At 39.3% G+C, this 22,547-nt stretch overlaps 1 protein-coding gene across 1 annotated transcript in view; it reads right to left on the reverse strand.

The window, feature by feature from the left end:
• Nucleotides 1-22,547, reverse strand: part of LOC104284176 (synaptojanin-2-binding protein-like) — a 152,313-nt gene that overhangs the window by 7,542 nt on the left and 122,224 nt on the right. Inside the window, exon 5 of the mRNA XM_009882471.1 lies at nucleotides 6,304-6,366. Coding sequence (XP_009880773.1) covers nucleotides 6,304-6,366 — 63 coding nt within the window. The remainder of the gene's footprint in view (nucleotides 1-6,303; nucleotides 6,367-22,547) is intronic.

Here is a 22,547-nt window from a genome sequence, read left to right on the forward strand (position 1 = left end):
GTGACTGAGACAACACACAGTGTTGGCACTAACATGGTAAGAGCTAGTCAGTTCCTCCAGGATTGAAAAAAAGCATACAGGGAGCACAAGCAGGTAAAAAGGATTCTATTTTGGGGAGAGGAGAAAGGGTGAGGAGAAGAGATTATTTATAACAGGTATTCGTAAGTCCCGACCATGTTTGCTATCTGATTGCAGTGCTAACTGCCCCACTTTCTTTTCCATCTATGAGAAATCAGTGTCTTCTTATGGGATAAGAAAAGTGCAAATGCAACACACATGAAAGAAATACCTCACAGTTAAGGAAGATCTTCTGCAAAGAGGTATGTTATAAACACAACCAGGAAAGCATTTACAGGACTATTTAATAGAGATGAATTCCAGAAATAAGACCAGCAAAAAGCAACACTCTGTGAACTTTCCTCTGGAGTCTATCTTTCTTCCTGCAAGAAGGCTTTTCCACCAGAACTCCTCCTGTGCCACACCCATTACCAAATCCCACCTTCTTGTGTTTTTCTGATTACATTTTTGAACTATGGCACACAAGACTTTTGAGACGTCAAGAAGAAAAGGAGTAAACTATAGCTTGGCTTTGGACTGTACATCCACTCAGAATAAAATGCCTAGCACAAACTATTCTAACTAAAATCTTTTCCCATGGCAGTCTCCATTAAAGATAAACCAACAGCACTTTGTCCTTCTCTACAAAACATTAAGTGATGAAGACTCACTGTGAAATAAAAACTCTCAAGACCATTTTTCATGTGAATAAAACTAAATGCAAGAAACTCTACCTGTCCTAGACAACCTGGAGGACAGTCGCAATCTATGCACCAACAAAGAAAAGAGCATGGAAGGGACTGAGTGATTAAAGGGGGAAAGAACAATATCTCAACCCCATTTAGTGTCACAACAGTCACTAAGGAGGGATACTTTCCCAATATCTTTGTCATCTCTCAAACAACTCAAAGTATTTAGCCACTAGTATCTTCACAGACACTGAAGTAAATCAATTCAATACACTAATCTGTTAATTCTTAAACAACAACAAAATCAGTAATCCTCTGGTACTGATAATGGCAGCAACAAGATACTTGCAGATTTCAGCTACTGGCATCCAGGAATTACCTTCCTTCTGGAGCAGTCCTCTGAAAGACAGAGAACCCATTTTTATTGCTGTTGTGTTCAAATGATGTTCCCAGCTATTAATAATGGACCTTAATTCTAATTTTAGTATCTTTGCTGCAATAAAAAAATCTTCAATAGCTAGTACTTTCTTCTTACGAAGGTATTTATATATAACTAACGTTTTTTTGGTACCTTTAAAAAGATTTGAATCTTTAAGTTTCATTTAAGGCATTTTCTTGAGCCCTAAGTTAATATATTCAACCTGTTCTGCAACCTATCCCATTTTTAAAACCCTGTTCAAAATGTGGACACGAGAAGTAGATCCAGTATTTCAGTACTAGCCTCATCAGTGCCACACTCAGAAGTAAAATAATCTCTTCCCACCATCTACCATTCCTGTTTATATCCATGAGGACTAAATTAGCTCTTTGTGCCACAGCATCACAGTAGAAGATCAATCTGAATTATTTATTCACTGACTCCTAAATCTTTTCCAGAGTTGCTGCTTTCCATAATGCAGTCTGCTCTGGCCTGCATTTAAAAGAGGGACCTGGAGAAGCTTGAGAAGTGGGCCCACATGAACTTCATGAGGTTCAAAAAGGCCAAGTGCAGGGCCCTGCACCTGGGTCGGGCCAAGCCCTGGCATCAGTGCATGCTGAGGGATGAAGGGATTTAGAGCAGCCCTGCCGAGAAGAACTTGAGGGTACCAGTGGATGAAAAGCTGGACATGAGCCAGCAATGTACATTCGCAGCCCAGAAAGCCAACTGTATCCTGGGCTGCATCAAAAGAAGCGTGGCCAGCAGTTTGAAGGAGGTGATTCTGCCCCTTCACTCCACAATCATGAGACCCCACCTGGAGTACTGCGTCCAGCTCTGGAGCCCCCAGCACAGGAAAGACATGGACCTGTTGGAGCAGGTCCAGGAGGGCCACAAAAATGATCAGAGGTCTGGAACACCTCGCCTATGAGGACAGGCTGAGAGAGTTGGGGTTGTTGAGCCTGGAGAAGAGAAGACTCCGGGGAGACCTTATTGCAGCCTTCCAGTACTTAAAGGGGGCCTACAGGAAAGATGGGGACAAACTTTTTAGCAGGGCCTGCTGCAATAGGATGAGGGGTAATGTCTTTAAACTAAAAGAGGGAAGATTTAGACTAGATATAAGGAAGAAAATTTTTTACAATGAGTGTGGTGAAACAATGGAACAGGTTGCCCCAGAGAGGTGGTAGATGCCCCATCCCTGGAAACATCCAAGGTGAGGTTGGACAGGGTTCTAAGCAACCTGGTCTAGTTGAAGATGTTCCTGCTCATTGCAGGGGCATTGGGCTATATAACCTTTAAAGGTCCCCTCCAACCCAAACCATTCTATGATTCTAAAAGGTACTTTGCTGATTTAACAGGCTCAGATTACCAAGTAATACAAACAGCTCTCTGTTCCTGTCTTGCCATACTTTTACTACTTCAATACTTTTGTGTCACTTGCACATCGGTAATGACTTTACAATTTCTTCCACATCACTGAAACAAGTACCCAGTATTGCCCAGGTATGTCCCAAGTCTCACAGAACACGTTCCTGGCCAGTGGTGACTCCCAGAGAACCATCATTCCCAGATTGAGATTTTCAGCAGCCACTGAAGTCTTCCAAGCATTTTCTTGGAACTTGGCTATAAACCCTCAAAGTCTAATAGATATTAAATAACATCTTGTTTGGTTATTAAGAAGTTTGGAAGTATATCCCTTGTCTCTTCTGATTTGAATATAAAGAACTTTTTTCTCTAAAAGAAATACAAATATATTTTTTGAATGTTGCTACTTTGCCAACGCGGTTACTCATGAGTTTACATCCTCATTATTTTATTCTTAGTTTGCTGCAACACCATCCTCTTACCCTTATCTTTGTCAGCTTACTTACCAGACAACTCTCTGATGTCCTTAGCATCTTTTATCAATCTTCTCTGCTTTATAACTTCTCATTTACTGTTTCCATAGCAATCCTTCACATTTTTTATTTATTGTGATATGTTTTTCTTCTGCCTTCAATTGCCAATGGCTCCCATAGGATATAATTTATGTGACTCAAACTTAACTGATTTTTCTATTATAAAATGTTAATAACTTTTTCTTAAAGGCATTTTTATTTGCTTGAAAAACCCTAAACAACAATTCTTTATTTTGGAGTCTGATGTAACTGACTGAGGCCAGATTTTTTAGTGTGTACTAGACCATTAATTTCACAGAAGTACACAAACCAAGTGCTAGAATAAGGAATGTTATTTTCAGATTGCATTTAAAACAACGAAAAGGAATGTACTGTGCTTGTTAAACATCCACGAGAATGCTCTTCACTCATCACATTAATGAGTTTTTTATCCCCCTGTTTCAAACAATATTTTTGTGCTTTCAAATAAAATACTCTAGGCTTTTGTCACAGGTCAAACACTTGACATTTTTTACAGTGTGTTCTACAAGGCCCAGCTCAGCAGCAGAATTCCATTCACATTAGTACCAGTGTCACTAGTGGACAGAGCAATGATGTATTAGGCAAAGGGAAGCACGAAGGACTCATTGGCCATATGAGGACACATAAGTGTGTGAGAGGAATGTATAAACAACGGAGAACGCATGCAAAGGTAGCTTGGTCCTCTGGCACAGCCCAAGGCACAAGATAAATGGCTGAGATATAAGAAGTGAGTACGAATTACACATGCAAATTCTTTCTTCCTCAAAATACTATCCTGGCCAGAAATACTCTTATATGAAATAAAGTAGATTTTGTATAGTTCGAGAAGATGTAATTTAGAAAATTAGAAGGTGAGAAAATGTCTTTATGTTCATTTCCTCACCGTAACTTGATTAAATACATGATTACAACTTTTATCATCACCACCACCACACTGGAGACAAAATGCAGACTTCAACATGTTTGAAGTATTGAAAATGTCTTTATCTTTTGCAATACGCCTATAAAGATGTATGCTTATAGCAGAATTACAACATTCTAAAAGAGTTCACCATGTATTCAATATGTACATTTCTGTAAGGACAATAAGATATTTTTAAAAGTGTTAGGGAGGGCCAATGGACATTTGCATGCATCAGGCAACCATGCTTCAAAAGAGCTGGCTTGGTATCCTCAGTAACAGCTGCAGATATAATGCTAATAATATTGTAAAATAAGGCTTTACATATCAAAACAGCAACTTTTTTTTTTTTTACTGCCCTTGATCTCTTATCATACCATATTTAGTAACAGCCACCAGTGTATTCCTCCAATGTGACCTATATATAAAATTAGAAGATGTTCTTAAGAGCTGTATTTTGGACAAGTAAAAAAATAAAGAAAGGGGAAAAAAAAAACAAAACCACCCCAAACCCTCTAGCCTGGAACACATAGGGTCCACAGAAAACTACTGTCCTAAATGTTAGCTGTAAATCACTGATTGGTTAGGTTTTGTCTACCAGAATATAGCGGTAGCACTGACTAAAATCATCACACACTCAGTGTGGAGCTTGCGAAGTACATGCATGACTGATGGTAGTTCCACAAGTTTCACTGAAGCAAGAAATGAATATACCTAGTGCTTGCAAGCCAGTGCCCACAGTAAAGCATACATTGAGATCAGAGTTCAAAACAACAATCTGAATCTATTTTCATTATGTGAAAATGCAAATCCATTTGTTCTGTTGAACTGGTCTGCCCTCTATAACACCCAAACACTACTTTGGAAGACTTTTGGCCTGGGAACTCTCTGCAGTTTAGATTCAGAAAAAGTAAGATTGCTTCTGTCATTTCTGTCCATCAGGAAGAAGCCTCATTACCCAAGTAGACTTGTAAGATGTTTTTATGCCAGTTGTATTTTATTACAATTGATTTATCCATAAAGCTAATGCAAATATGGCCATTTAAATATTATCCTGGAACTATTTACTTATCTTCTGGAGAGAAAGCAAGGCATATCTGAATACAGATCTGTTGATTTTGAGGTTAGGTAGTAAGTTAAACAGAGAGATGTGGTTTCTTGTACTGCTTGTGGTTCTTCCACATAAACAAATCAGAGCAGCCTTACAGTATATTCTCTGGAAAGTGAAAGACACAATAATCCCAGAGGCAACCAGAACTTAATGGATTTGTATGTACTCAGGGATCAAATCTTTTTATTCCCTACAAAAAAAACATAAAATACAGTTCTTTGTAGGAGGAGGACAGCCCAAAACTGCTTGCAATAATGGTAATTATCACAAACCTGGCATGTAGGCAGGTGTTCTGTGAATTTAGGCACGTAAAAATACAAAAGGTAAGTTTTATTTTTATTTCAGACAAATCACAAAAGAGTAATATAATAGTAAGGCTTTACTAGCAAGACCATGTACTGCCATTTGGACACCTAAGTATGAGAGCTACGGGTACAATCAAGCTCTTCAAAGGCTTGTTGTGACAGGAGTGTGGTATGGGAAGAAAAAGAAAACCTGTGTTCAGCATAAAGACCATAGAGAAAGATGAAGTGTTAGCTGGACCTTTGATCCAAGTCATTTTAAAACACTAAAAATTATCTTAAATAGCTTTACCCTTTATTCTGGATACAGGGAGGATTTTTCCAGTTTTCCTAACATGGCTTTTTGCCAGCCTGAAGTTTTATGAAACTCTAGATATTAAATTAGCCAAAACAGCCATTGTGGAGTTCAGTAATATTTGAAGAAAATGCATTGTTGAGAAAATATTTCTCTATAAAATTCTCTGAAATAGCGAAAAAGGAACAGCAGTTGTTTGAAAGACACACATAAGTTTCAGAAGCAAGAAATAACAGAAAGCTCGACAAGCACATTCTTCTGTAATTTGGTCTAAAGATCATCAAAACTCATGCAGTAGAAGCGTTGACATATACACATTCTATTTAAGACCAACATCAGCTCTACATTTATAGACTAGGTTAACCACAGAAATAGTGGAATTTATTTGTATCACTGTACTTGGCACCTGGACATCAAAGTAAACCTGTGTTCAGAAAGAAGCACTCTATTTTCAAAAACCTTTCTTTACATAAAACCTTGTTTTTATTGGACATGAACGAGTCAAAGGCAGATGGCTGATCTAATTTTAGTTAGGGACAGATACAACCCACCAGCGGCCAGGGTAATCAAGGGTAGTCAAGGTTATAAGCCCCAAGCAACAAAATTTATTTTACCTCATATTCAGATTCCAGTGTCACAGTGTTCTGTTTTAATTTTTCTTTCAAAGCTGGATCAACCTGCAAGACAAACAAAAATACAGCAAAAATCTTTGCTTTTAAGAATTATTTTTTTAAAGAAATCTTAACCCCAAATAAACTAAATATTGGTACATGCAAACCCTCCTCTCCTCTAAATAAGTTTATGTGCTGTTTGTTCAGATACCAGGATGATGAACACAGTACAAGAATTGGGCTGAAAAGAGACAGGTCAACAGCCAAACTTTTCAAATCAAAAAAGAAGCACGTTTGTAACTAGCCCTGCACTTGCATTACCTTAGATACTTAAATCTGTAACTGTTTAGTTTGAAACTGTCAAACTAAACAAAGCCTTAAACATACGAAACAAGAAAGACCAAGAAAGAGAAAATTGTGATCACGTTACGTATTTTACTGCTGTTATGTTCAGTGAATAGGTATATTCTGGTTTTCAAAGTCTAAGGATGAGTCAAACTTCCAATTTTCTGGTGAACACAGCTCTTTACTAGTTTTGATTCTGTACTGACAATGCTGGTAAGTCCTGACACCTTTCAGAGAATTTTGTTCAAAGATCAAATCTAAGAACAGAAATGTCAGTGAACCACAGCAGATGTGTTCCACATTTTAACTTCTGAGCCCAGAAGAAGTTATGTTCATCCCTCCCTTTGCATCTGCCTCCCACAGGCCTAAGAGTAGAAGCAAAGGGGAAAAAGATAATTAGCATTCTTCATGCTTAGAGAAAGTGTTTTATGTTCTCTTCAAACGGACATCAGCCACATATGCAGTATTCAGACACAGTCTTTAGGCTAATCAATTAAAACATCAAATAAATCTACCATGAGAAAACATTCTCATTTCTCGACCTTAAATACAACCAGTGTTAAACAAACAGGAGACTGGTAATGTGTTTAGTTCTACATACATGGTACACTAGTCCAACTATGACTAGTTCAGTGAAGAAAAGTTGTTATTCTTAATTTGCTTCTTCTTGATCTGAATGAAAAGGGCTCAGTTACCCTCATCACAACCAATCTTGAATATCTATAAGCAGTCTAGAAAAGAAAAACAAGGGAACACAAGTTACAGAGTTTGCCTGGTCGATGAGAAGATCCACCTTCAGAGTCTGCCCCAACACAAGCTCCAAATTCTCAGAGGTACTTAAAATACACACCTGTATTGATGGGAATTCACAGAATCACAGAATTTTCAGAGTCGGAAGGGACCTCTAGAGATCATCTAGTCCAACTCCCTTGCTAAAGCAGGATTGCCTGGAGCACATTACTCAGGACTGCATCCAGGTGGGTTTTGAAAACCTCCAGAGAAGGAGACTCCACCCCCTCCCTGGGCAGCCTGTGCCAGTGCTCTGTCACCCTCACTGTAAAGAGGTTTTTCCGTGTGTTGGAACGGAACTTCCTATGTTCCAGCTTGCACCCATTGCCCCTCGTCCTGTCACTGGGAACCACCGAGAAGAGTGTGGCTCCATCCTCCTTCAACCCACCCTTTAGATATTTGTAAGCAATAATAAGGTCTCCCCTCAGTTGCTCTGAAGAATTTTCCCAGGCCACAATGTTCCCCTTGACTACAGACACTGCCTGCTAGTCAGTATGAAGCCTGCGAGGCCTCAGTTCCTAAGGATGCTCAGACAGGCAAGTCTAACACCATCTCTGCATGGCCAGATTTCCCTATCTGATCAGAGATCTGGCCACAGAAATATATGCATTTGCAGCCTCCAGACCCATTATATTGGGAACTAAGCCAAAACATCTAACACGGTTAAAGTTTGTACAGGATACAGCTCCCACCTTCTTTGTAAGAAAAAAAACCCCACCCACCTCATAAAACAAGGTACTGTCTCTGCACTGGCCTTTTACGTCAAATAATAAATGAAAACCTACATCTGTGCCTTGGCATTCAAGGCCTCCGTAGAACTGCCCCTCGTTAAAGATGGATTGCCTCTCTCCTTCTGTGACCACGACCTCCAGCAACTGCCATGCTTCATTAGAACAACGAACCCATCCATCACACATGCAGAAATGCGAACTCTCTGGGCAGCCACACAGGCTTTGGAGCTTACTTTCGCAGAGATAAGAGTGATCATGGACCTCACTGTATTCAGAACTAAATGCAAACACTATTTGTTATACTTCGTGTTCTCGCAATACACATATGGACAAGGGGAAACAAATGCTCCAGCAAGTAAAGAAACAAGAGAGTTTTATTTCCTCCTATGTCTTCCCTTCATTTAATAATAAGGCACTCAAGATAACATGGTTGGAGCAGCATTTTTACTTATAACCACAGCCAGAATTTAACTTACAAAGACAGATCAATATCCCCATTATCAAGTTTTATTTTAGCAATTTTTAGTGCGTTTTTTTTTTTTTTTTAATATGTGGTGTTTGCATGACCACACTTGTGCAAGGCAAAGCGAAACAAGCAGTGAAGTTACTGTTGCTTCTCCTCCTCTTCAGGCCCTTCTGTCCTCAGACTTCCTTGTGTATTCATTCTCCTCTGTCAGCACAAAGGGACTAGCTAAAAATGAGACACAGCATCCCAATACTCATAACTGTTTGATGCTATAGATTTAATATTGACAAAAATGCCAAAATGAAGGAGGCTAGCTGAAATTTCTCAGGAAAAAAGTTATCCTGTAGATGAGAAATGAAGAGAAGTTCTGTGGTGGGTTGACCCTGGCTGGACACCAGGTGCCCACCAAAGCCGCTCTATCACTCCCTTCCTCAGCTGGGCAGGGGAGAGAGAATATAATAAAAGCCTCATGGGTTGAGTTAAGGAAAGGAAGATCACTCACCAATTACTGTTGTGGGCAAAACCAGACATGACTTGGGGAAAGATTAATTTAATTTATTGCCAATCATATCAGAGGAGGATGAGAAAATAAAACCCAAATCTTAAAACACCTTCCCCACACCCCTCCGTTCTTCCCAGGCTCAACTCTACTCCTGAATTCTCAACCTCCTCCCCCCGAGTGGCGCAGGGGGATGGGGAATAGGGGCTGCAGTCAGTTCATCATACATTGTCTCTACTGCTCCTTCCTCCTCAGGGCGAGGACTCTTCACACTCTTCTCCTGCTCCAGCACGGGGTTCCTCTCATGGGACACAGTTCTCCACAAACTTCTCCAACGTGAGTCCCTCCCACAGGCTACAGTTCTTCATGAACTGCTCCAGCACGCGTCCCTTCCATGGGACGCAGTCCTTCAGGAACAGACTGCTCCAGCGTGGGCCCCTTCCAGGGGGTGACAAGTCCTGCCAGCAAACCTGCTCCAGCGTGGGCTTCTCTCTCCACAGGGCCACAGGTCCTGCCAGGAGCCTGCTCCAGCACAGGCTTCCCATGGGGTCACAGCCTCCTTTGGGCATCCACCTGCTCTGGCATGGAGTCCTCCACAGGCTGTGGGTGGATATCTGCTCCACTCCAACCTCCATGGGCTGCAGGGGGACAGCCTGCCTCACCGTGGTCTTCACCGTGGGCTGCAGGGGAATCTCCGCTCCAGCGCCTGGAGCACCTCCTCCCCTCCCTCTTCACTGACCTTGGTGTCTGCAGAGTTGTTTCTCTCACATATTCTCACTCCTCTCTCTGGCTGCAACTGCTGTTGCGCAGTAACTTCTCCTTCTTAAATACTTTCTCACAAAGGCACTACCACTGTCGCTGATGGGCTCAGCCTTGGCCAGTGGCGAGTCCCTCTTGGAGCCGGCTGGCATTGGCTATGTCAGATAAAGGGGAAGCTTCTAGCAGCTTCTCACAGAAGCCACCCCTGTAGCTTCTCTGCTACCAAAACCTTTCCATGCAAACCAAATACATACTCCTTCTTCTTCAGAAGCACGAGTTTTATTCAGCAAATTAACTTACCAAAAAAGACTATTTAAACCCTGTTTTGAGAGCAAACTATACACACATCTTAGCAAGCTCTTAATATTTAACATATAGGCCTATAAAAGACTTAAGTCCATTCTGCAGAACATGTTATTTTGCTCAAAGTTACACCAAAAAAAAAAAAAGGAGCAAGTACACATTTCATGATCTCTTCCCTTTTTTTGGTCCCTACACGCTTACCCACATAGAGTAATTTAAACATACTTGACTCTGCACGGAAACTGAGTCATCTGCACTTTCTAAAGCCTTCGTTGCAAACCGTTGCTTTTCAGTTGCCAAATGGAAACAGGCAGGTTACAAATTGTTTTCAGAAGAAATATGGCAGCGGGGAAAAGTATATTATAAAGTTCTGTTTCCACAGTGTGGGTACCATGCTGCAGTATCTTTGCAACATCACAAGAACAAAAAAAAAAAGGAGAACCGAACATGCTATTTTCACTCTGAAAGGGCAGATAAACATCAATGTGAGCCACAATCACAGATCATAACCAGGGAACACTTAAAATGTGGGCAGAGTCAGGAAAGTGGCCTTGCCAAAGCGGTAGCTCCTTTATATTATACATCTGCCACAAGATCCAAATACAAACACATACATTTCGCGTCCATGATGACTGCTACAGCAACACACATACTGCCAAATCAGCTAAATGTATTGAGCTATGTACTGGCAAATGAATCAGCAGCTAAATTATGAATACAAATCCCTATTAGTAAATATGATGGGGAAAGCAGACAAAGCCCAAATGCCATAACGGCCTGGCAGTGTCCTCTGCACCATTATTTAGAAGACAGGAAGGAACAGAAGACAATATCCTTTTACACTAGAGCACTCCTTCTTGTCAGGCTAAATCTCAGATTTAAGATCCATTTAAATTCAAGCTTTGTCTCTAAACATGGAATTCAAAGATATGTGGACTTCTAATTACAGCATAACTTCACATTAAATTCCTACTGAAAAACTATTGAAATATTTGATGCGAGTATTCAGGCAGCTTTCATAAGAACCTGTCTGCAAGGCTTCAAAACCAATATTGTAAATACAATTTTTCAAGGCTTTACTTTTTTTTTTATTCTGGGGCATCAGTTTGTTTTTTTTTCCCTATGTAGCACCTGCAGCACAAATTAACGAAACATTTGCAGAGTATTTTGCACTACACAAAATGCTTATTTCATAGTACATCAATTCAAAGTGCAAAGGCAGGTATGTAGACAAACTTCAAAAAAGGTTTAAGAACAAAGTTTTCAAATTAGAATTTTGTCCCATTTCACACTCCACTGTTCCTTCAGATTTACCCTTACTAAACTTCAAAAGGTTCCCAAAGATACAGACTTAAAAACTATTCTTAGGTCCTAAAAGTAATAGGGGTTAAGCAGAAAATTATTCTTAGAAATCTTCACAGGTAGCTATTTGAGGCTGTAAGTACCTAAAATCCTTTCAAAACCAGGCTGCCACTTCTCTTTTTAAGGCTGACATTTCAGTTTTTCAATTAGGACCTGGACAGAATTTCTGGCTGGAAAAAAAGGTGCACCTTAGGGTGCAGACAAGGGGCATCACTTCAGAGCAAAACAAGAACACCTGGTGCTTGCAGCCTCTACCAAACCAGGGACTCCTACAGTGCGCTGTGATAAACTGTTGGCCTCTCTACACTCTTTTCAGTAAAAGGAAATTTTTGTTTGTGACACAAATATTTCTGGCACAGTTCTAAACCCAAATGTCCTGCTACTAAAAAAATTCTCTAGCTAACAATTTCATGCTGATCTTCAGTGACCACAGTTCAGAAGCAAATAACAAAGACAGAAAGCAATTGTGAAATTTGTCAACGCCACTAAGGTTACCTCCAGGATAGGGAAAGGACAGGTCTTCCACAAAGGAACCCAAAGAATACCATCACTACCCTCTTTTGATGTTCAGAGTGCTGGAGCACCTCTCCTATGAGGACAGGCTGAGAGAGTTGGGGTTGTTGAGCCTGGAGCAGAGAAGACTCCGGGGAGACCTTATTGCAGCCTTCCAGTACTTAAAGGGGGCCTACAGGAAAGATGGGGACAAACTTTTTAGCAGGGCCTGCTGCAACAGGATGAGGGGTAATGTCTTTAAACTAAAAGAGGGAAGATTTAGACTAGATATAAGGAAGAAAATTTTTTACAATGAGTGTGGTGAAACAACGGAACAGGTTGCCCCGGAGAGGTGGTAGATGTCCCATCCCTGGAAACATCCAAGGTGAGGTTGGACGGGGCTCTGAGCAACCTGATCTAGTTGAAGATGTTCCTGCTCATTGCAGGGGCGTTGGACTAGATGACCTTTAAAGGTCCCCTCCAACCCAAACCATCCTATGATTCTACTAAACACAGGCATACAAAGCAGATTAACAGTGTCACTCCTGATCCAGCATTCAGAGAGGAGGAGCAAGTTGATTCCCGTTCTAATTTTCAGGGTAGCATCCCAGTTTTCTATGATACACGTATGCCTGGATCTGTAATTTAAATAGCCCACGTTTACAAGCAGTCTCTCTCTCAGCTATACCCATTATTATTTATTTGTCCACTTACTATTTGTGGCCATGGGTTTTAGCGCAAACCAAGTCTCGAATATATTACACCTTCTAAAATTAAGGGTTCAATTACTACACAAGGAAACTGCCAGGAGACAACCATGGCATGAGAAGAGCACTGTGCTTTTAACAGCCTCCTCTCACATAAGTCAGTGCAGTAAGTTGTATACTTGTGTTCAGAGATTGGCATGTACTGACCAAATATTTGTATGCCAAAGTCTTACAAAAATTTCCCTCTAGCAAGCATTTCCAGAAGGTGGTAAAAGATGTTCCTACCCTAAAACTAGTTAGTTATTTTTACTAAAACATGAATATCCTTTCCTACCCTATCCTCCACAAAATAATATCCCACTGAGAAAGATTTCAGCTTTTGCTTTGGAAATGGCGAAGGATGATGGCTTGAATGTTTTTTTTTTTTAATCTGCTCACACCAGCATAAATACATGGGGCACAGTATCCACAACATGGAGAGTCCACAAAATGACTGTTCATACGAAATTTTTCACTTTGTTCTTCCCACCCATTTTTTAAACTTAGAGTAAACCAGAACCGCCAGTTCTGGCTCTTCCAACTGAATATCTTCTTTGAAAACACTTATTATACGCTTAACTCTTCTAAACGGAAAATCAGCAATCTTGCATGGATCAGTCAACTTTAATCTTCCTTGAGAATAAAAGACTCCCATAAATTGTTACAAAAGTCTGTGTCATAAATATCCCAAATTGTGGTTTATGAGCAGAGTGCGAAGCTGTAGACAAGAGAGGATAAATCCCAGGACTCAGGAAGTGCGGTGTAAACTACAGCCAAGCTGAGTGCCGTTCTACTTAAGGAATTAAAGGAACAAAGCGCGCAAAGGTTGTAAAGTACAATAAAGGTTGTACTTATGCCAAACTCTTTGGCTTACAGTCTTTGGTAACAGAGAAGGGCAAGGCAAAACATACCATTTTGTGCAACTTCATTCACAACATGCTTTAACTACATTATTTATAATATCTAATACATGAAAAACACTTAGGTAAGGCTACTGCATGCGCTTGGATAGGAATACTTCTGAGCACTAGGGAGACAGCCCAGACTAGATGCAAAACCTGGCTTTGTGTCCTTTGACTCTTTCCTAAGATCTGCATAGAATACAGACAGTTAAACAAAAAAAATATTTCATCCAGCCTCTGACAGAAATGAATGCAGACATTTCCAAAGGAGCAATATAAAATCTTATTACAGCAGCAGTTCCCAGAGTACAGAGTGCACCAGCGATCTCTCAAAATCCAATCCAACTTGCTTCCAGATGGGTCAGAAAAAGACCTACAATCCCAAACTCTGGACCATACATTTTCACATGATAACGCCATGGGAAATGTAATTAAGTTAAAGGCTAATATGATGACCAAACCATCCCATACTTCAGCAAGCACTTAAGCATATCTAGATTTCTCATATATAAGGTCATCAAAACTAACAAGGGTTCTATAGCTTTCAGTTCCGAGAAGAAAGTACTCAAGTATTTAATCAATGATTTGTATGCTTTCGCATCCAGCTTGACTGCAGGTGCACATGTATTTATTTGATTTATAAAATATAAATTAGTGTTTTAAACCTTGGCTCTGAGTATGCTAGCATAAATCTCATTTCACAGTAAAATTCAGTGCAAAAACTGTTCCAGCATAAAATAAAATATTCCAATAGCGAAAAAACCACCACAAGTCCAGAAATAACGGCAAGACCCATGGTGTTTTGGAAAGGTCCCTGCAAGGAAAAGCCAATTTTGCCGCACACATAAAGATGAACCAGTTCTAAGTACAGATCCAATCACACCTCTCACCTTAAAGTCAGAACAGCAGAGTGCTCCAAAACAGTATCTCAAAGCTGGCATTCCTGGGCTTTGCTACATCTTGGTTTCCCTGCAATCCAATAGTGCAAAGGGAGGGACTTGCTAAGTATTCCGTGCAGTTTTTCCCAAAGTTCCCTTTTACTTTCTTCCAATCAAAAATCAAAAGTGCAAGACCTCCCAGGTGAAATGGATAGACCATGCTGAAGATTCATGGTGTAAACCACACAAGAAAGCCAAGAGTGGTTCAGCGTGATTTACTATCAGAGGATTTAATGCATCACAGAAAAGGGTGAAAAGTGAGGCAATAGCACGTTCTTTCCTGTGGGCCAAAACGTGGACCACTGGTCACAGAAATAGATTCTTAGCCTGGAACAAGAGTTGCAGAATTTGCTGAGTCAGCCATCATAAAACATTGACAGAGAAAACAGCAAGAGGAGTAAGTCGCCTATTTTAAAAACATTAAAAACAATTTCTCAAGGTGCCTTTGTAAAGCCTCCTTAGTATGCTACACCTTTCCTGCTACAGCCAGTTAAACATCGTGAAGTACAGGACATAAACTAGATACCCTTAAGGTATCAGTTCAGAAAAAGGAAATGTTACCTAAATCAGTACTTAAAAATGTCCTTTTCTTCTTGTCAATGTGTGGGAATAATTTATGAAAAATTAATGAAATCTACTAAAAGATTTTAAGTTCTTAAATATCAGTTTCATCATACCTTACCTTACATGCAAGGTCTTTGCAATGTTTTAAGAAACCTCTCAAAATTCCTTACAATGTGTCTGCTGTTAATATATATATTTGACAGTTACATTTTCAAGCATGCTTTCTGCATATTTCAGTTAACCCATCACCATGTTATTTAGTTACTATTAGTACAGCATTAACCAATGTATGCAAAAGGAAAGTCCAGTTCTAATATGAAAAATGTCGAACTCTGCATTCAGAATCATGTGATCTTTATCGGCAAAAGCAAAAGCTTTTACTTTAATAAAGTTGGGCCAATACAAAAAGAACTCTAATAAGAGTTCTTGAATATTCACTAAAGAATGATTTGCTGTATCCAAATTATAAGGTTAATTGGTTCATATGCACCAAATTTCTGAGAGTAACAGATGTGCTACTGAAAGGACACCTAAGGTATATGTAAGGACTCACACATTTATTTATTGCAGTATTTAGGCAAAAAACCACCATGTAATATCTAAAGGACTATCTTTTGCTTGTCTATCATTTCAGAAACACAAAAGAATTCATATAAAGGGAAAAGTCTAACTATCTCATAGGAGACCAAACCTTAAAGCTTCAATAAAAGCACTGAAGCTTAAAAAACCCAACCAAAAACGCCCAAAACCCACAAACCCAGAACACCCCAACCAACCAACCTTCTCATGTAACATTTGCTTCTTCAAATGTCATATAAAAACATAATACAGTTAAAAGAACGCAAAAGCACACTTACAGATTAGGAATGCTTTCCTTAATCAAACTTAAACATATATAAATATATATGCATTTTTTTTCTTTTCTAAATGCATAAGTTAATGCCTAGGGCCCTGTCTTGAGCCATGTGAAAATATACATGCTACCCTCATCCAAACAGGTCCAGTTTTCACAAACCAAGAAAACATATATTAAAATTTTTGCTAGCTCAAAATGATCAACAAAACAAAATGAAACCAAAAAGTCTGCTTTTTTAACCCTAAAAATTGGTTTTAGTTATGTTTTAAAATGTCATTTTGATTTATAAGACAAATCTCAAAACTTTCTGTAAGTACTGAAACAAATCTTGACTTTATGTCTATGTGAACTGAATTTTCAGAATTCAGTGGGAACCTATCAAAATTGCTTTACTGTTCTGAAACTGCATTTCTACAAATAAATTACATATTGAGCAACCTCCCAACTACCAAATTCTCATAACTGTCATGCTAAATCCACATGTGTTAAAGGAATTAACACTTCTCGTTCTACAGTTCACATAGCATTTAAGTAAAAATACTTTCCACACTGACATCTAGTGAAGTTTTACAGTAAGAAGTAAAACCTATTCTAAAACTTTGCACTTACAGAAAACTTTCCGTTTTCCAAATTACCTATATTTTAGAGTACTAGAATTTGCAACACATTTGTACATGATGCACTGTTTTCTTTTGAAAGATATTTTGCCACTGTTTTTAATAAATAACATGTTTACCTGCCAAAGGCTAGGACATTCTGATGGGTACATTAGAGAAAGTTATAACAATACAATCTGGTGTAATTTAATTTAAAACATGAGTAGCAAGGTTACTGTTTTCCTATTATGCCAGATGTCTTTACAAGGGCTAAACATCCAACATTAACAAAGCAATTCCACTAAATTCAGTGGGAATTATGAATGCAAAATATTTTAATTCATACATTTTAGATACTAATAAGACAATTCATCTCTCTTCTCTATGCAGTACCCCGAAAGCCTGTATTCCTACATTCTCTCTGTAACCAATGAAGAAAGAGACGTTCCTCTGGGAATACCTAAATTAGTCTCCTGCTCTGAATCATCCCAGGCCTTACGCTTGGTAGGCTTTATGAACAGCACCCATAGTCTTTGAGGGTGCGGAGGTGGAGGGGCTGTTAGGGAGAGCTTGTGAATTCTTGACCCCATAGCTGCCTGTCTACTCGCACAGGGACAACATACAATCTCAGATACCTTCTACCCTCCTTGAGCTGCGCTCCGGGGAGGCAAGACATGATGTTGTATGAGCTACAACATTAATTTCAGCATTCATTAAGGTTCTAAAGGCAAAGTCTCATTTTTATGCCTCATCAAAAAAAGGCAGTTAAGCACGGCCTGACACAACATACAGGAGGTTCAGTGCTGACTCTGGGGAAAATGTGTCACCTATTGAATTCCAAGCAAACCTATAAATGCTTTCTGCAGTGACAGTTATTTAAAGAGAGACAGATTATGTGTTTTCCCCTCTCATCAGTTGTATTGCAGATACGAGTTTGGGCTCTGCTTTTTCAGACTGCCGCATAGCTGTAGTTTGCAACAGAACCGATTGACTTGGGTCTTTCCAGCCTCAAAACACAAAGGAGAAGAAAGGAAGGTCCACTTAGAGATCACACTTAAAATGGAAACATTCCTGGGCAAAGGGTTTTCAACACTTTCTTGGTAAAAAACGTAGTGATCTACAAGTCCAGCAGTGCAGAACATCCTGATGTAGGGACTGGGACCACAGTACTTCTGTTCGAGCTTCAATCTGCTGACACCATGGCTATTGGCATCACAAGATGAGTCTGGAAAGCTAGATGTTTTCTGGCACTTGAGGGAGGTGAAGGGAAAAACAGCTGGATATTAAATTATGTTTTGGCTAAAAGCTGCCTGAAGCTAAATTATACACTTGTAATCACTTCAATTGCAAGGCAAAAATACTAGTAATTAATTGTGGCAATGTGACAGGATTTAAAGCAACCAAACAGAATTCTTGGTAGTATATAAAATGTAAAAATCTGAAAGCTATCACCACTTTATGTACTGAAATTAGTTCCACTTGCAATGGCATCAAAATGAGTTTCTCCTGTTAATAACCTTCTCTTCATCTGAATCTAATCTTGACAACAGAAACACCATCAAGAATTATGAAATGGAAAAATGGCTGCTGTTTAAAACAAGGAACTCTTAATATTTCCACTCTATTTTGTATTTCGTCACAGAGAAGCTCAATAATCTGAAGTAAAGCTGCCAGATGTCCAGCTTTCTCCAGACACAGCCCTTTTTTTCTCCACACAGAAATCCTGTCCTGGCAAAAAAAAAAAAAAAAAAAAAAAAAAAAAAGACAAATTTGGGCAGCATAGTCAGGTGGTAGTTCTAATGTGGCCGCTTGATGCTTGGAAATCCAGGACAATGTATACCCCAGGACTTTTCCGCATCCAAACAAAGAGCTACTTTGTGTGCAGAACATACCTAGCATGCTCCCTTTACTGAGTACTCTCGAGTAAGACATGCTAGACAGGATCCAAATTCTGTCCTGAATTTCCTAGACATAAATATGAGAGCCCTCACATAAAGCACTCACTCTAAGGCAATCTTCTACGTGCATCCACAACTTGCATATGCTTATGAGAAGGTTGGAACAATACATAGGGCCACCACGGTGATTCACTACTACACGCATCTGAAGACTCAGAACTACATTTACAGGGACCCAGCACCTGCTTGTGTAGAAAAATCCATAGACTGAATTAGACTTCTGGAATAAAAAAAAAAAAAAAGAAAAAAGGCAAGAGAAGACTTACAAGCTTAGAAAGGTGATACACACTGGGCAGCAATTAGAGCAGTAGTAACTACAGACAAGAGGAAAGGCTGAAGAGTTTGTAAGTACTAGACAATTTATGCTGAGATTCGAGGAGATACCTCCTTCCAGTTAGGATTTAGCCTAACTAACCCAGAAGTCTTTAGCCATCTCAGAGTGAGGAGGCCCAGGTTTTGTTTGCTTATTTTAAAGAAAAAGAACAAATCCCTCATTTCAGAGAAAGAACAATGCCCTGACAGAAGGGGGAGCAGATTCAAGATGTTTAATATGGAATACTCATTTGATGAAAATATAGAAATTCTAAATGACATAAGAATTTAAAACCAGGTTTCCCCTACTTCACATATATAATCTAAACCCTAGGCCACAACCCTATTTTCTCCCTCATTCTTTCGATTTCTTAACTGTTCCATACGGAGATTTGTTTTAAAAAGGAAAGCTGATAATGCCTGCAGCTCCAAGCAACCTACAAATTCTACAGCCATTTTGTGTGACGGCTCACAAGTTGTACTCAACAGCTCACTTAGCGGCGCTCACATCTCAGCTAACACAGATTGAGGAACATCTATTTAATGGATCCTAGAAGATTTTCTACATATTTAATAGATGCCAAGATATGCAGCACCATGAAAACTATGGTACTAGAGAGCTTGCCCAAAAGCAGAATTTTAGGTACCTAAAGGATCTTTACTCCAAAAGCAATATGCATCCAGGTAGCCACAGAATGGAAGTTTTAAGAATCAAAACTTTAGATCTACACAGATATTAAGCCCCTGAAACTTTAAGTCAATTTTTCCAACCTTTATAAAAGGCACAAGACCTCTCTGCCTCTCAGAGACATGCAATTTTTGATTCACTGATGTTTATTAATGTATCCTTACACACAGGATATAGCACAACATCCTAGCGTGAATGGCAGAAAACCCCTGCGATTTCTACAGTAGTTGCAACCACTGCATAAATGGAAACTGATAGGTAAGGGCTTTTCTTCACAAAAAAAAAAACAACCCACGTTATGAAGAAAGTTTGACAAGGATTGAGTGAAACCCTTTACCACGGAAACCCTGAATATTTATTTATGGTCTCTGGCCAAATGCAGTATCATTAACAGTACATTTTCATATTCATTGCCAAAAAACCTATGCTGGCACAATATTACAAGATTGAAACTAAATATTCACTTATAAAACAGGTATTTCAAAGTTAAAAATTAGTAGAGCTTTAGTTCTTCATCAGTGAACCCACATATTACCAAAATAATCTCCGTATTACTATTTTTAACATCATCACATCCAGATTTAATGAGACTGTCACAACTTTTAACAACCATATTGTGATTTTGAGAGCCCATACCTGTTTCAGGTTATTAATAGAAGTCTTCTGGCATTGACAGGTTTACTGGTTTTATCAGAACAGGCTAGATGGCCTTGGTCTCTTTTGGTTTTTTTTTCAACTTGATACAAGATGGTACAAAAAGGCAGGTATGGGCAATACCTTATCTCCAGGTTGTCCTACAGTGCTTTAAGCTGTTTGTGGTGACAAGAAGCAGTAGGTCTAGGTGGATTCAATCACTGGAAACCACTGAAAACCATATACACAGTGTCAGCCTCAGAATGAGGCAACAAAAATCTTACTGAATCCCTGACTGACTCCGTATTTGCCTTTTACAGAAAAATGGCATTTAATATACGATGATGTCTGAAAATGATGTCTGAAAAATAAAAACATACACCTCTGTCTGGTATCATAGCAAATTCAGTAAGCAGCTGTTTAGAGACAAAGCAGGGAAGTCATCTGAGCTCAGGCAAAATGGATTAGCTTTTGCTGAAATCAATGCAAAAACATGAACCCAACACTAGCAGCTGAACCTCAAAATCTTCAAGAATAGCATGGATAAAGAGCTCATTTCCATATAAGCCCTCTGGACTGAACTGAAACAAGAAAGAAAACTGACATCTGAACATCTGGTACCACCACAATACAGAGTATGAAAAGCTCTGCTACCCTTTCATTTCTGTGCCATATTGCAGGACTGAAATTACTACCTTGGATGATTCTGAACCACGGTCAAAAGAAGTACCACGTTCCAAATTCCCCCTGCCAACAGAAACAAAGGCACTATAAGGGCACCTGCTTAGCCATCAATCAGGAGCCAGGCTGCCTCACTTAACATCCAATTCTGAAACCTCCACTAAGCAGGCCATGCTTGAAAGCAAGGTCTGCTTTAATTTAGTAAAATGTGCTTCATTACAGAAAGATAAATGACTGACAAAGATCTTCTTTTTTCCTTCTATAAGCAATCATAAACGTATGCCTCTCGCATTCTCTAAAGCACCAAACAACATTTCAGTGTATTATTTCCTTAATTTTTGGAGGACCTAAGGCCAAGCTCATTAATGAACTTAGTCTTTGAAAATCAACTAAATCTATTTATACAAGGAAATTAGCCAAAGTTTGTCTTCATTAGGCTTGAGACTCAGGCCAACCTGACCTGCTTAAGGAAAAAAAAAGAAAACAATAATCACCAACATCAATCCCTTGCCACACTGTGCTTGTGTAATTAGCTTACTGAAACCAATTAAACGCATGAAGATGCATTTATAAATAAATAAATCCTAAACCGCTAGATGAGAAGACTTCATTATTCTTCCACGTTCAGTGACAGACACGAAAATGATTCCACATTCCCTTGCTGACAAGTTTAGAAAGGTTATCTTTTCCATCCAAAAAATTCCACCAGACACTAATTAAAGATATTCTGATTTTGTTCACACTCAAATCAAACCAGAATGTTTTTAACACAATCTCCTATGAAATCAGGGAGGAAACTCTCCAGAATCACAGAATACCTCAGACACAAAACCTAACTCGTCTGCACCTGCAGTTAGGCAGAGGGTTCTCTCACCGTCCATTCACGAGTCAAATTAAATATATTTAAGGATGTACTTACTTAAGGATGGTACTCAGCTCACTGAAATGTGGTAATAACAAAGTGCTGAGCTCAATCTCTCCGCTTTTCAGTTAAAAGAGAACAACATATTTCTCAAGCATCTATTTTAAAATTGAATGAAACATATTATCGGGGCATTTCTCTCTCAAATCATCTATATGGACTGCCTGGATAGCTATCTCAAACTAGGCATTTCATTTAACAAAATGGAAACATGACCAAGATGAACCCCTGACTTGATGCACAGCACCACAAGCACATATCTAGATTTAGCCGAGCAGATACCGAGTGTTTAAATTTCACTTCCCTAACTCTAATAATACAAATAAAACATTTAGAGTATTTTGAGTACTAACAGAGTTAATTTAAATTGACCTTAGCATCGGTAGGGGGTGTTCGCACAGCAAGAAGCCTAGAGGATGAGTCTAAATCCATTTGGAACGAAATCAAGAACAGAGAACACAGAAGATAACTGAGTGCCTGGAACGACCTGGGCTGGCAGCAGTAGCATTAAGTCAGTCATTAGTTGTCATTAGAGCACGCTACACCACCGTGGGCTTTGCCAGTCCACACCAATCACAATGGCACGGCCTATCCAGATTACTCCTCGAAATGGTGAAGTCAGTCAAGTTTGGGTAAGTCTTATGATCTCTGGCAACACCAAGGTGCAATAGGATTTCAAGCATGGATGCTGATCCATTAAGAACT

Source organism: Charadrius vociferus, unplaced genomic scaffold, assembly GCF_000708025.1.
Source record: "Charadrius vociferus isolate BGI_N301 unplaced genomic scaffold, ASM70802v2 scaffold50, whole genome shotgun sequence".
NCBI classification, from domain to species: domain Eukaryota; kingdom Metazoa; phylum Chordata; class Aves; order Charadriiformes; family Charadriidae; genus Charadrius; species Charadrius vociferus.